General features: G+C 38.5%; 1 protein-coding gene across 21 annotated transcripts in view; it reads right to left on the bottom strand.

The window, feature by feature from the left end:
• The window catches only part of mycbp2 (MYC binding protein 2), a 134,268-nt gene extending 124,107 nt beyond the window's left edge, over positions 1-10,161 (bottom strand). For 16 of the 21 annotated variants that reach the window (XM_073854937.1, XM_073854934.1, XM_073854927.1 and 13 more), the window contains exons 1-2: positions 9,459-10,160; positions 7,619-7,694 (exon numbers count right to left, since the gene is read on the bottom strand). In XM_073854937.1, the coding sequence (XP_073711038.1) occupies positions 7,619-7,694; positions 9,459-9,727 (345 nt within the window). In that variant the 5' untranslated portion in view covers positions 9,728-10,160. Of the gene's footprint in view, positions 1-7,618; positions 7,695-9,458 lie in introns of all 21 variants that reach the window. The other 5 variants (XM_073854933.1, XM_073854926.1, XM_073854924.1 and 2 more) reach the window with 2 other exon arrangements.
• Between the last annotated feature and the right edge of the window lie 3,853 nt (positions 10,162-14,014).

The following is a 14,014-nucleotide window of genomic DNA, read 5'->3' on the forward strand; positions in this document are numbered from 1 at the left end:
AAAGTTCTATTTTGGTCTCATCTGACCACATGACTTTCTCCATGACTCCTCTGGATCATCCATATGGACATGTTCTGGTTTAAGCAGGGGAACCTTCTGTGCCGTGCATGATTTCAAACCATGACGTCTTAGTGTATTACCAACAGTAACCTTGGAACGGTGGTCCCAGCTCTTTTCAGGTCATTGACAAGCTCCTCCCGTGTAGTTCTGGGCTGATTTCTCACCTTTTTTAGGATCATTGAGACCCCACGAGATGAGATCTTGCATGGAGCCCCAGTCCAAGGAAGATTGACAGTCATGTTTAGCTTCTTCCATTTTCTAATGATTGCTCCAATAGTGGACCTTTTTCACCAAGCTGCTTGGCAATTTCCCCGTAGCTCTTTCCAGCCTTGTGGAGGTGTACAATTTTGTCTCTAGTGTCTTTGGACAGCTCTTTGGTATTGGCCATGTTAGTAGTTGGATTCTTACTGATTGTATGGGTGGACAGGTGTCTTTATGCAGGTGTCTTTATGCTTTATGCAACAACCTCAAACAGGTGCATCCAATTAAGGATAAAAAATGGAATGGAGTTTTAGAAACATTGGGGCTCGTTCATTAAACATGCGTACACACAAATTTGTGCGTGAGATGAGTGTACGAAAGTTTTCACAAACAAATCATGATTCAACAAAAACTTTCGAATCAAAATTTCTTCTAAATGTATGCAAAATTCCAGAAAACCTAAAACCACTTTCAATATTCATGTACATCATAATCAAAAACTAGGCTATAATAATAATGTGTATGATAATGTTGATATATGTCCATGATCATATTTTATATTATAATATTTTCTGTATTATATATTATTAACATAATCTATATTATTATTATTATTATTATTTTATACATTATACTATACATTATTATAGACCACTTATTTTTTTATACATATAAAAAGATGCACAATCAAATCTTCACGCTTTCCCTCCTCACTTTTTAAATCTCTACATGAAAGCATCTGCTTAACGTCCATGTAAATGTTATGAGAAGTCCAAACATCAATCACTTGATCTCCTGCCTGTTTTATTTTAGATACAGATGCGCGTCTCTGTCATATTAATTAAATGTCATATAACGCATCCAATACTTATTTAATGTTACCCCAGTCGGTGGACAGCACTGGCCTCCTCCAGCAACAGCAAAACCTCCCAAATAAAAAATGCAAAGTAAAACGAAACTTTACCGATAATAAATACGATCAGTGATTTCTTTTCGAGCTCTTTTGCTTCCATGACAAACTGCTCTAAAATTTTCTACGGACCAGCGTTGTGCTGCGGAAAACCGTTTTATGGAGCTGGTTTGGGTGTGTTTTATGCAAATTACCAACCTCATGCACGCGGCTGCTCATGTAAAACACTCCAAATTCACTAACAAAAGAACAAGTATAAGAACAAAAAAATGTCTGTACGCATGTTTTGTGAATTAGGCGGATCGTTTTCGTGAAGTTCAATAAAATACAAAAAACCGTACGCAATTATTAGTAAAGGTGACCCAATGTTTCCTTTCCCTATCTTAGAATTTAATCTTCACATGCATGATAGGAGGCACTGACTAAAGTGATTTACTTTAGAAAACAACAACAAATACTTTTATCAGCTGTCCAGCTTTCAACAGAGACCTTATAACATTTGGGTTTCTTTCATATCTCAGATCATACTAGTAATAATTCAAATCAGATGGGGGAAAAACAAACTTAAGCTCCTTAAATTCATCACACAAATGCAAAGACATTTGAGCAGTATGTCTTGGAGCGATCTCCTTACTGAAGAAACTCCACCCAGTTGTTTATGAGCAAACAAAGGCATGGAGTTCCTTTTAAGGCTGTGGCAGAGAAAAAGGAAAAATATAAGTGAGCTCTTTCTCCTTATCCAGCTGGGTTTTACAGTGGAGGATTTTTACTGCATATCCCCCCTCCACTATCTACAATCACATTATTCTCTCGTACCCCTGCCTGTGAAGCACTCACATCCACTTGGGAAAACAGAGTGCCTGGGAAAGGATATCCAAACACAATCAGACATTGCCCTCACACATGCTTTAGGGAATGGGAAGACAATACACAATATCCAATTTAGGACATTCTGGGTCTTTGCCTATTTTCTGAGCATTGTTATAAGCCACATACTCAGTGAGACAAACCCTGCTGCCAGCTAAAGTATAAGTGCTCAGCGGAGGAGCTTGAGGAAGCTGTTGTCATGGAAACGTGTAACACATGGGTTGCCAAGTAACAGCCAATCGTGACCTGCCACTCCCAACATTTTTACTATGTATGTGTTTACTAGGGATGCTCTGATAAGGATTTTAGCAGCCGATATGGAGTACCGATTTCTTGTCGTCATGATCGCCCCATACCAATGCCCGATTCTTTAAGCTAATATGCAAGCTCTTTGATGACTGTAACTGCTAGCTTTTTTCTAGATAAAATAATACCACAGATGTTGCCTTTGTTATATTATTTAATTAGGTATATTATTGGTATTTTGTTAGAGAATTAAATAAGCACAACAAATATTTAATATGCCTTTTCAAATGCTTATACCTGTTAAAAGTACTGAAATTAAACACAGCACAGTTTTCATTGTATGAATTAAACATGCACATTAGGGATGCTCCGATCAGGATTTTTGCAGCTGATACCGATTACCGATCTGTTATCTTCATAATCGGCCGATACCGATTTTTTTAAGCTGATATGCAAGCTCTTTGATGACTGTAACTGTTAACATTTTTTCTAAATAAAGTAACACTACAGATAACTTTGTTATATTACTTGCAATAATTAGGTATATTATTGTTTTAAATAAATAAGCACAACAAATATTTCTTCTGCAAAGAGAATGCAGGGTTTCCCGCAGCGTATTTCAGTTAAGGCGGCCCGCCTAAGCTTGGAAACCCTACCGCCTTAACTAGCTCGTCCGGAAAAAAAAATGCTGCACAAGAGGCCGTCAAGTGCATCTCGGTGGAATGTATTATGTTTCCTCCTACGCATTTCGGCGGTGTAACTGCAGAGCAACACAAACGCAGAAGTATAAATGCTTATGACGGCGTTGCCTACGTGCGTAGCGTCTGGCGTACCCTACGGCGTAACCCCGACGCAAAAGTATAAATTGGCTTTAACACGACAACAATACACTGCAAAAGACAATATCAAGAAATAAATCCAAAAGGCCGTCAAGTGCATCTCGGAGAATAGCGCGTACGCGCATCACACCGCATACGGCTGAAATGAGAAAGACGTGGTCAGGACCATCACTGTCTGGAGGATAACTAGCCAGTTGATAAAACATCTCGGAGAATAGCGCAGACGCGCTTCACACCGCGAGCGTGCACGCGCACCACATGGCCGAAATGAGATAATTGATTAGATATAATTGTTGAGCGCTCTTGCTCACTTTATTTATGTGCATTATTTATTTACATGCTACAGTTACACTCCTTCAAGATAATGTAATTAATAGTGGAAAATAATCAGTTTTTAAACATTTTCCGCTATCTATCATCGTTCGCCAACATCTGGTTTAGTTTGTGTTTATTAACCCTTTAGTTTTACTTCATCACGCAGCTATTCCCGTTAGAGGTAAAACATTTAATTAATTAATAATCTAGTATGTGTTCCTTTTTTTCATAGTTTCTTCAAAATTAAGTTTTATTTGAGTGTTTTAGAGACCCGCCACCGGATAGTACCGTGAAACACAGGGTATCGCTAAAGGCCAATTTATACTTTTGCGTTAGGTGCGCGTTATAGGTACGCCGTAACATACGCATAGACGCGAACCCTGTCGCCGTAGCCTTCGCAGTACCTGACGTGCACCTCCTCAAAAATGTAACTACACGTCGAAACGACTCGGACCGCAAGATCTGTGATTGGTCGGCGTGAATGTATTATGTTTCCTCCTACGCATTTCGGCGGTGTAACTGCAGAGCAACACAAACGCAGAAGTATAAATGCTTATGACGGCGTTGCCTACGTGCGTAGCGTCTGGCGTACCCTACGGCGTAACCCCGACGCAAAAGTATAAATTGGCTTTAACACGACAACAATACACTGCAAAAGACAATATCAAGAAATAAATCCAAAAGGCCGTCAAGTGCATCTCGGAGAATAGCGCGTACGCGCATCACACCGCATACGGCTGAAATGAGAAAGACGTGGTCAGGACCATCACTGTCTGGAGGATAACTAGCCAGTTGATAAAACATCTCGGAGAATAGCGCAGACGCGCTTCACACCGCGAGCGTGCACGCGCACCACATGGCCGAAATGAGATAATTGATTAGATATAATTGTTGAGCGCTCTTGCTCACTTTATTTATGTGCATTATTTATTTACATGCTACAGTTACACTCCTTCAAGATAATGTAATTAATAGTGGAAAATAATCAGTTTTTAAACATTTTCCGCTATCTATCATCGTTCGCCAACATCTGGTTTAGTTTGTGTTTATTAACCCTTTAGTTTTACTTCATCACGCAGCTATTCCCGTTAGAGGTAAAACATTTAATTAATTAATAATCTAGTATGTGTTCCTTTTTTTCATAGTTTCTTCAAAATTAAGTTTTATTTGAGTGTTTTAGAGACCCGCCACCGGATAGTACCGTGAAACACAGGGTATCGCTAAAGGCCAATTTATACTTTTGCGTTAGGTGCGCGTTATAGGTACGCCGTAACACACGCATAGACGCGAACCCTGTCGCCGTAGCCTTCGCAGTACCTGACGTGCACCTCCTCAAAAATGTAACTACACGTCGAAACGACTCGGACCGCAAGATCTGTGATTGGTCGGCGTGAATGTATTATGTTTCCTCCTACGCATTTCGGCGGTGTAACTGCAGAGCAACACAAACGCAGAAGTATAAATGCTCATGACGGCGTTGCCTACGTGCGTAGCGTCTGGCGTACCCTACGGCGTAACCCCGACGCAAAAGTATAAATTGGCTTTAACACGACAACAATACACTGCAAAAGACAATATCAAGAAATAAATCAGGTTGTGAGGGCACGCAACCTGAGTGTGGTTAGGCCACCGGTTAGGACCGTGAAGCACGAGGTATCACAAACACTATTATGAAGTAATAATAGACTCACGTCCACAGAAAATAATCCTAACTTCCAAGATGATAGTATTGAGAGCGCTGTCACAGCTCGGCAGGGCGAATCTTCACAACTCAGACGAGCTGCACCAGACAGCGCAACAATGACCTATCACAGCGAGAAAGCGAAAGAGGCTGTGCACCGAGCTGCTACGGTACTTATCCTTGCGTCTCGGTCTGCATCACGTCGTGACTATGTTTTTATGTTTTCTCGACCTATCTAGCTTGGCAGCGATAATCCACTAGTGTTTAGCACCGCCTCCGGCAGTCAGGAGGAATGAAACAGAACTGGTATCGGATCGGAAATGAAAAACTGGGATTGGGACATCCCTGGTCAAGAGCAAAGAGTGATATTCTCTTTAAAATGATTGGGAAATTAATTAAGTTACAGTAGCTTTAAGACGCAAGCTACCGCTCTGTACTCGTGCTGAATGACAGGCTGCAAGGTAAAATGAAGGTTTAAACCGGCAATACGCATGTAAATAACAAACTTTCGGCAAACATTTCGGCGGTCGATTCATCCGCGATTATGAATGCGATATTTCACTGTATTGAATGGCTTTGCAATGCATCACGTTACACTGTCAGTTAATGAGCGCCATCTGATACAGATACAGTCCCGTTAATACAGGCTCTGCAGCTACCCCTTGTGTTTTTTAGAAAGATGTGCAATCATTGCGGTGATCTGAAATCATTTCAATGAAGTCAAACTATCGCAATGAGACGAATATTTAATCATTGTGACAGCCCTACAGCTAAGCTGCTGTCGAATCACAACACACTAAACAAACTACGCAATCAGAACTTGTTACGTATTTCTGAAGGAGAGACTTCATGGAACAAGGGAGACATAAGCCCGTTTTTAGGACAGTAAAACAGCGCAATAGATATAAGAAAATTGTGTGAAAAAACGGGTTTTGTTACATGTGAAACATGAATACGTTATATTGCCCACTATAAACAATCAAAGTTTCAAAAACACAGAAAGAACAAGACCTTTAAACTTAAACGGCACATTAACATTATGACACATAAGCTTTTATATCAAATTATAATCATATTATGATCAGGGTTTCCCATAGCATATTTCAGTTAAGGCAGCCCGCCTAAGCTTGGAAACCCTACCGCCTTAACAAGGTCATCAAAAAAAATAATAATTTTGCTGCACAAAAGGCTGTCAAGTGCATCTCGGAGAATAGCGCGCATCACACCACTAGCGGGCATGCGTGAGAAAGTGGTCCGGACCGTCACTGTTTGGAGGATAACTAGCCAGTTGATAAAACAACTCGGAGAATAGCGTGGACAAGCTTCACACCGCGAGCATGCACGCGCACCACACGGCCGAAATTAGATAAGACGTGGTCCGTCATGTCTGGAAGATAGCCAGTTGATAAAACACATGTCCGTGAGAACTGTAAGTGGACTTATGTTTTGGGGTTATTCAAGCCAGCCTGTTATTGTATTAGTCTATAGTTCTTGCAATTTTAAAGTATAGTTAGCTGGTGATTTTGTTGTTTGAGCAACCTGCAAGGGTCTCACGTGCCTGTTGATTCGATATGATTGTTGAGCGCTCTTGCTCACTTTATTTATGTGCATTATTTACATGCTACAGAAGTTACACTCCTTTAAGATAATGTAATTAATAGTGGGAAATAATAGTGGGAAATAAGTTTTTACCATTTTTGCGCTATCTATCATCGTTCGCCAGACGTTCTACAACATCTGCTTCAGTTTTGTGTTTATTAACCCTTTACTTTCACTTCATCACACAGCTATTCCCATTAGAGGTAAAAACATTGAATTCATTAATAATCTAGTATATGTTCATTTTTTGTCATAGTTTCTTCAAAATTAAGTTTTATTTAAGTGTTTTAAAAATAAATATTTTATTTATTTATTTTACTGAAATATTTTAATTTTCATCATGACGCATACGCCCCGCCCCTTTGATTGCCATGCCCTTGGACCCAATACCACCTTAACTAACAAATTTTCTGCGGGAAACCCTGGTGATGAATGTTAATATAAAGTTTTTACCCCTTAAAATTCCAGTGTACCATGGGAGGGACACTGCATTATTTAACAGAAAACTTCATCAAACACAACTCAAAACCAAAAAGCTAAAGATGTCACATATCTTTGGAAAGCTGAAATTCTTGTGATTCAAATGATGTAAACCGTTTTAAGATACAATCAACCCAGCAGGTACAATTTATGTGCTTTTTAGGCATTTTTAGCCTTTTTCAGGAATGCTAAGAGGTTAAAAACAAAGCCTACATCATATGCAGCAATGGGTTTGCAATTAAAATTGCAATTGCTACATTAAAATGAAAATTGCTATACAATCTAAAATGATTTTTAATGTCTAATGCAGAAGAGTATGAAATCTTGTAATTTCCAAGAATATAAAAATGAAACTACCGTAAAACAATTTCAGTGCAAACAAAAATGAAACAAACTGTAGCAATGAAATTAGAGTCTTACCTTTGTTCTTGTTTTCACTTTTGATTTGACTTTTTGGCGCCTTTTCAGCTTCTTCTTGCTCAAAGCTTTCTTTCCCCTGCAAAAGATCGAAGATAGTTTGTTTCATGGGGTCTTGCTGTTTAAGCAACAAGAAATGACTGACAAGTGACAAACTATAGGAAAAAATATTTTCATAGTATTTTGCCAGGTAAAATAAAAAGAACAGTTCAGCAAAAAATGAAACTCACTCTCACACCATCCCAAAGATGCATGCTATTCATTTTTACTGTAAGACACTGAAAGGGGATTTTTATTACTACTTCCTGCATTTCCTATAAAAAGTCTTCTTAAGCTATATAACAGCGGTGTGAGGACCAGACCATATATGAAATCAAGTTGTTATTCACTGTATGCTATTTTTAGACAATGCTTTTTCTTTGGTGTGGTTACTATGACTAGTCATTGCATGGGAAGAGGCTGCATTAATATATATTACTCATATCTTTCTGCTGTGTTACATCAAAAATATGTAAACATGCACTTTAATAAGCACATATTTCAGCCATTTTAACAACTCTGCAATAAACAAAAATGATGGCCTTTTACATTTAAATTTGCTTACATTGAAACTTCTAATACGTCTACTAATATGAATCATAAACAGGGTTTGCCATGGTCACTAGAGAACTAGCAAATCTCTCTTACAGAACACGAAGGCCACCTGAATCCATTATTAAGAGGATCCTTATTTAGTAACCAATGCACACAATGGAATGGATTATCAACGATTAAATACTTTGAAAAGTGAAAGCAGAGAGGCTGCCTGGAGGTTGGGAGAGGTTTTCACTGCTTTGCATGACGTTAACCCAGCTGACGTCATTCGTGCATGGTGGAAGTAAACATTTCAAACCCCACTCTAACTTAAACCAACTAATGTAAAGATAACGTCTATGTAAAATACAGGGCCAATGACGACACCGGTACCACACTGCTAATGGAGACTCCTGAGAGACAGCACGTCATTGTTATGCGCGCTTCTCTCCAACTACAGCAGGGTGACGTAAGGCACAACAGAACCAAGCCCACTCGATCTAAACGAGATGCCCATATAAAAATATATTGATGTATTGACAGATTTATATATCGCTGAATAAAAGCAGTGGCTGACTAGACTATCAATAATCTCCCTACATGTGCTAGTATTTGTCGAACAGGATAGATAATAATCATGCACCCTGGGCCATGTCTATATTTTAGAAGCCTTACACTAATTAAAATCTAGTCACAAAACAAATTTGAGATGAAAGGTTTGTTGTGTTTACATTCATTCTTATTTGCATAACACATTTATACGCCCAGAGATAGCGTGCAAGATCACTTTAAAGCCAGATAACAATAACAACAGCTGAATCTAGAAGGATTAAATGTGTGATCAAACATCCAAAACTCATTCACCGCGTTTACTACGTTAAATGATTCAAACCAGCTGCTCTCTATGGCTAACTTACACCTCAGGTTTTGCTTGTGCAAGGTGCCTCAGCAAATCTGTTATAGTGGACATTACTGTGACAGTCGAATTAAAACACTTTTAAAATGTGCTCAAATAAAGAAATACGAACTGAAATATAAATAGCAAAATAATAAAACTGAGCTGAATGGAACCAAACAAATGTTTTAGCTTTACCCGCTAATGCGATCTCGCTAAGGAAGTTAGCCGCTAGCTACCAACTGCCGTTTTGGCTCAAACGAGCTCGGGTTTGAACCCAATGAATCGAGAACGTTTTGTTTACAAACACACCCAAGTCGCGTGCCGTCACGGTTCGAGTTCGTATCCCGAACCGAGTTGTTAAACGACACCCACCTCCCGAGGTTAAGCCCTTGCTCTTTGTCGTTGATCGCAGTGGTGTAAATCCTCCGGTACCTCTCCGCCAGCGCTCGCCCTGAGAGAAGAAGCTGGTAACGACTCCGACAATCCGACCGAGCCCCCATAACGGGACAAGGGCCCATCCCTGATCCAATCGTTCCGAAATCGTTTCCAGCCCCAGGAATGACCCTGACACCCAGCCCCATGGAGTGGGATGAGGTGGACAGGATCCCACCGGCACCCGCTGCCGCAGCAGCACACATCATCGTTTAGGGGAACAACGCATATATTGGATTACAATGTCAATCGGCAGAGCTAAAAGTGACAAACGGGCTCCATAAATCCGATCCGCAAACGCGCAAAACCCCCGGCGGATTACATCCGAGTAACTCCGATCAATCTGCGCCTGCGATGCAACGACGTTGACGGTTAGCCGCTCTGCTGCAAATGCGAAATTATGCGCTTCCCCCGGATCCGAATTCAGCCTTTATTTCCTCGACTGCAAGCGATTCCGCCGAACCGAGCTTGCATGTTCAATGGCACGATGTGAAAGAAATCAAATGCGCGAGCTGACGTCCGTGCTTGGCGTTTGATCCTGGTGTTTTTCTTGACCCTGTAAAGACAGCACCTCTAGCAGCGCTGCCATCTTAGCTTCACCATCCTTCCCTGTTCATGTCGCTGACTGTCAAGCATGCTGGGATACATTCCCATCCACAGCAGACGCGGGACACGTGTCGAAACCTAGGGCGACCCCTACCTAGACAGCATTTTTGGGCGTTGACTAAACCTTTTGAACGGGACGACAACATGCAGTGTAGTTAGGGTACTCGATATGTTTTTACGCGCAGCCGTTGTAGTAATGGAGAAGGCGTAGGCTATAAGCTTAAGATGCGGGTTTAGATGCTTTTACATTCGTTTCTTCTTTCAGAATTTGCATTTACAATAGGGTTATAAAAATAAATTTTGCATGTTACTTATATTTGATTATTTACATTGACCTCACAAGGACATCCAACATGGATCCGTTTACGTTTTTTATGACCTAGCAATACCAAGGGCCATGAATTTCTGCAATTTGTTTAATAATTTTCAGAATCAGTAGAATTATTAATGGTCATTAAAAATCTGTTTTTATTTACAGTCTTGTATCTCTTACATTTTAATTATCCAAATTTCATTTAATTCCAGAAAATGTATTCTGTAACTTTCCACAGTTGAAATAGGCTACTATTGGAGATTTACATATTCTCTTATAAGGCTATTCTCTTATAGGGTGCCAAGAGTGCATTGACATAATATGTTAAATATATTTTTTTTTGTTACAGAAGGTATGTACCTTTATTAAGTGCAAAAATTATCAAGAAACATTTTTACATGTTCTTTTAAAACCCCTAGGATTTGTCCTTTGAATGAAATTGTCTATGTTTGCCTTATTTGGAAAGTTCATGAATAATAATATTGAGCTCTGCTCTGATAGCTCTGCTCTGCGGCTCATGCCAGTAGCTCACATTAGTAAACAGACCTAATATTATATATGTTTGAGTCTGTATCAGATGAAAATACAGATTTTGAGGAACAACTAATTGTTTGGAGATTGTTAATGAACGTTTCTGAGTGGAAAGTTTGTGGGGGAGGGGGGGTTCAGTATGGACCTGCAAAACGTAACTGTAACGTCAATAGTAGAACTTCAGCCTAAACGCTAGCATATAGCATTATTTAGCATGTAGCGCTAACTCAGCAACATTGTTTTTAGTAGGGTGACCATACGTGCCATTCTTCCCGGACGCATCCTGGCCAGGATTTCAGTGCGGAAGTCGTATTGGTTGACCGCATACGCCATTCAGTTAAAAACATAAGACATACAATCGTAGTTTAATTTTAACCTTAAAATGTAACGGTTGCTTTTCTGTAATAATAATAATAATCCTCTATGACGATGTGTGGTCGACAAAACGACGTTCCGGAAGACGAACCCGAAATCCTGGGCCAGGACGCGTACCGGGAAGAATGGCACGTATGGTCACCGTAGTTTTTAGCACTTTAATCAACTTTGTTATAATTAAATGTGTAATGCGTATGTGTGGGGCGAACATCTCGACTGTGACATCACAGTTGGTGTTATGATTGCGATTGGCCAGTTTCCAGGGGCAGTCTGTTTGCGTGAACAAGGTTTCAAATAAAAATGAGGATACGCCATTCAGTTCAAAAACATAAGACATACAATCGTAGTTTCATTTTTACCTTAAAATGTAACGGTTGCTTTTCTGTAATAATAATAATAATCCTCTATGACGTGTGCGGTCGACAAATACAACTTCCGGAAACGAACCCGAAATCCTGGCCAGGACGCGTCCGGGAAGAATGGCACGTATATGGTCACCGTAGTTTTTAGCACTTTAACAACTTTGTTATAATTAAATGTGTAATTTAATGTTGGGGGCGAACATCTCAACTGTGACAGCACAGTTGGTGTTATGTTGCGATTGGCCTATTTTCCAGCAGTCTTTTGCGTGAACAAGGTTTAAATAAAAATGAGGAAACAAACGCTTTTGAGGCTCACGATATGTCATTACCACGTACAGAGCTCTTATAATTAATCTATGCCTAGGTAAATACAGGGTTTTTGATTCTATGGCACCTTTAATAAAATGCATTTTTGCCACATACAGTAAACCAGACTTATTAAATGTCACTTTCTTGAATTGCAGTGATATGTGTTTTTTTTATTTGCTCCACAAAATAATATTGATAAACAATGGAAGGCACACAGTTGAAGGTACCCATTGACTTTCATAGTAGGAAAAACAAATACCATGGAAGTCAATCATTTATCCAAATATCCTTTTGTGTTCAACAGAATAAGGAAACTCATACAGGTTTAGAAACAACATGAGGATGAGTAAATTATGACATAATTTTTTTGTATGTATAGATTTTCTTAAGTTAGGCCTATGTACTGTCACTAACTCTGTTATAGCATTTAGTCTTTAGTCTCTTAAGAGTTTATCTTTATTAAAACCAAATATGTAAAGCCATTTGGTTTGCATTTTGTAGACTTAAATTTTAATTAAAGCTTCTGTTGAATATCAAAATAGAATCTGTACAAATCTTTTCAGATAACATTTCTCTTTACTGGTGAGAAATAATTGCTACATGTCTTAGTTTGTAATCTTCGAGTCCAAATTGGGAGAGCCTGAGATAAGACACATTAATAACTGTCTCCAGTCTAAAGCAGGTGGGCAAAGTGCTTACTTAACTATTAAACCGATAATAGCCTATGCTAAAACTAATATAATCTTGACAATATATCATTGGAAGGATCTAAGAGTTTACTTTTTATATTCCATCACCATTTTGCAAAAAGAAAGACATATAATTTTGTAAAATGTGACAGGCCCACCTATTTATAATTGAATAGGGCTAAGAATGACGTTTTTATGTTTCAAAACCATTTTGGAATAAAAATGATGTAGTGACAGTAATTTTGTTACATGCCTTAAAGATTTGCCCACTAGTTCAAATATCCCATACGAAACCTAAAGAAATTTCACTCTAAGAATGTAGTTTTCATATTTCAAGGCCATTTAAGGATAGAAATTTTGTAGTAACAATGATATTGTTAAATGTCATTGACCCCATATGAATAGGGACAGCAATTTATTAATTTGTGACACCTAGTGGCTATTGTTGGTAAAAACACTAAAAGTGTCATAAAACCTTTTTTTTCTTTTCTTAGTATTTCTGACGTGAAACATTTTCACTTTTATATTTTACTATAAAACTTTCACTATGTATATTATACTTTTACTATAAAAAAAAATCAATATTTTGATTTATGAAAATAAACTATGCTATAACTATTTCTTTTATTTAATATTAACAACTCCAAACACTTCAATGAAAGATAAAGTGCCTTCTTTAAAAAAAGACCAAGATTAGGCTTTCAGACCAAAGGATGACAGAGGTTAAGACACGTAAGACAGATAAAGCTAGTGCAGAATAACATAACAATTTGTATGGTTATGTACACACACAAACAGAATGTATATTCTACTGTGGGCTGTAGTAAAAACACTGTATCTATGACACCACCACATTTACAAGATCAAAAAAAAATTCAGTTTAGTTCCTACAATCTAGCAAAGATGTGTTGTATCTTAGACTAATTAATAGATTAATATCTTGCTCCATCTTGTGGTGAAAAACGTCGAGCAAAGCTGATAAAGTATGGAGTGAATGGAACTATTTTTGATCCATCATAAATAGCATTATGGAATTATATAGGAATACAATTTAAAGTGGGATCAAGTTTAAGCTTTTTAAATAGAATTTTGTATATTACACATCTCATTATTTAACTATTTAAAAGTTATGTTTTAGCCTATATTGGGGATTTCTGCCTGGATTTGGCCAGGATTTGGCCTACCCAATTTCAAAAGCTTCCCATACCCATATGCAGAGGTGTACATACAAAAGTTTGGTATCATTTTACAGGAAACCGTTTGAAATTACATAAAACGCTGTTGAAAGTGCTATGGTTGTATGTGTTGTCA

Source organism: Misgurnus anguillicaudatus, chromosome 17 (genome assembly GCF_027580225.2).
Source record: "Misgurnus anguillicaudatus chromosome 17, ASM2758022v2, whole genome shotgun sequence".
Taxonomy (NCBI): Eukaryota; Metazoa; Chordata; class Actinopteri; order Cypriniformes; family Cobitidae; genus Misgurnus; species Misgurnus anguillicaudatus.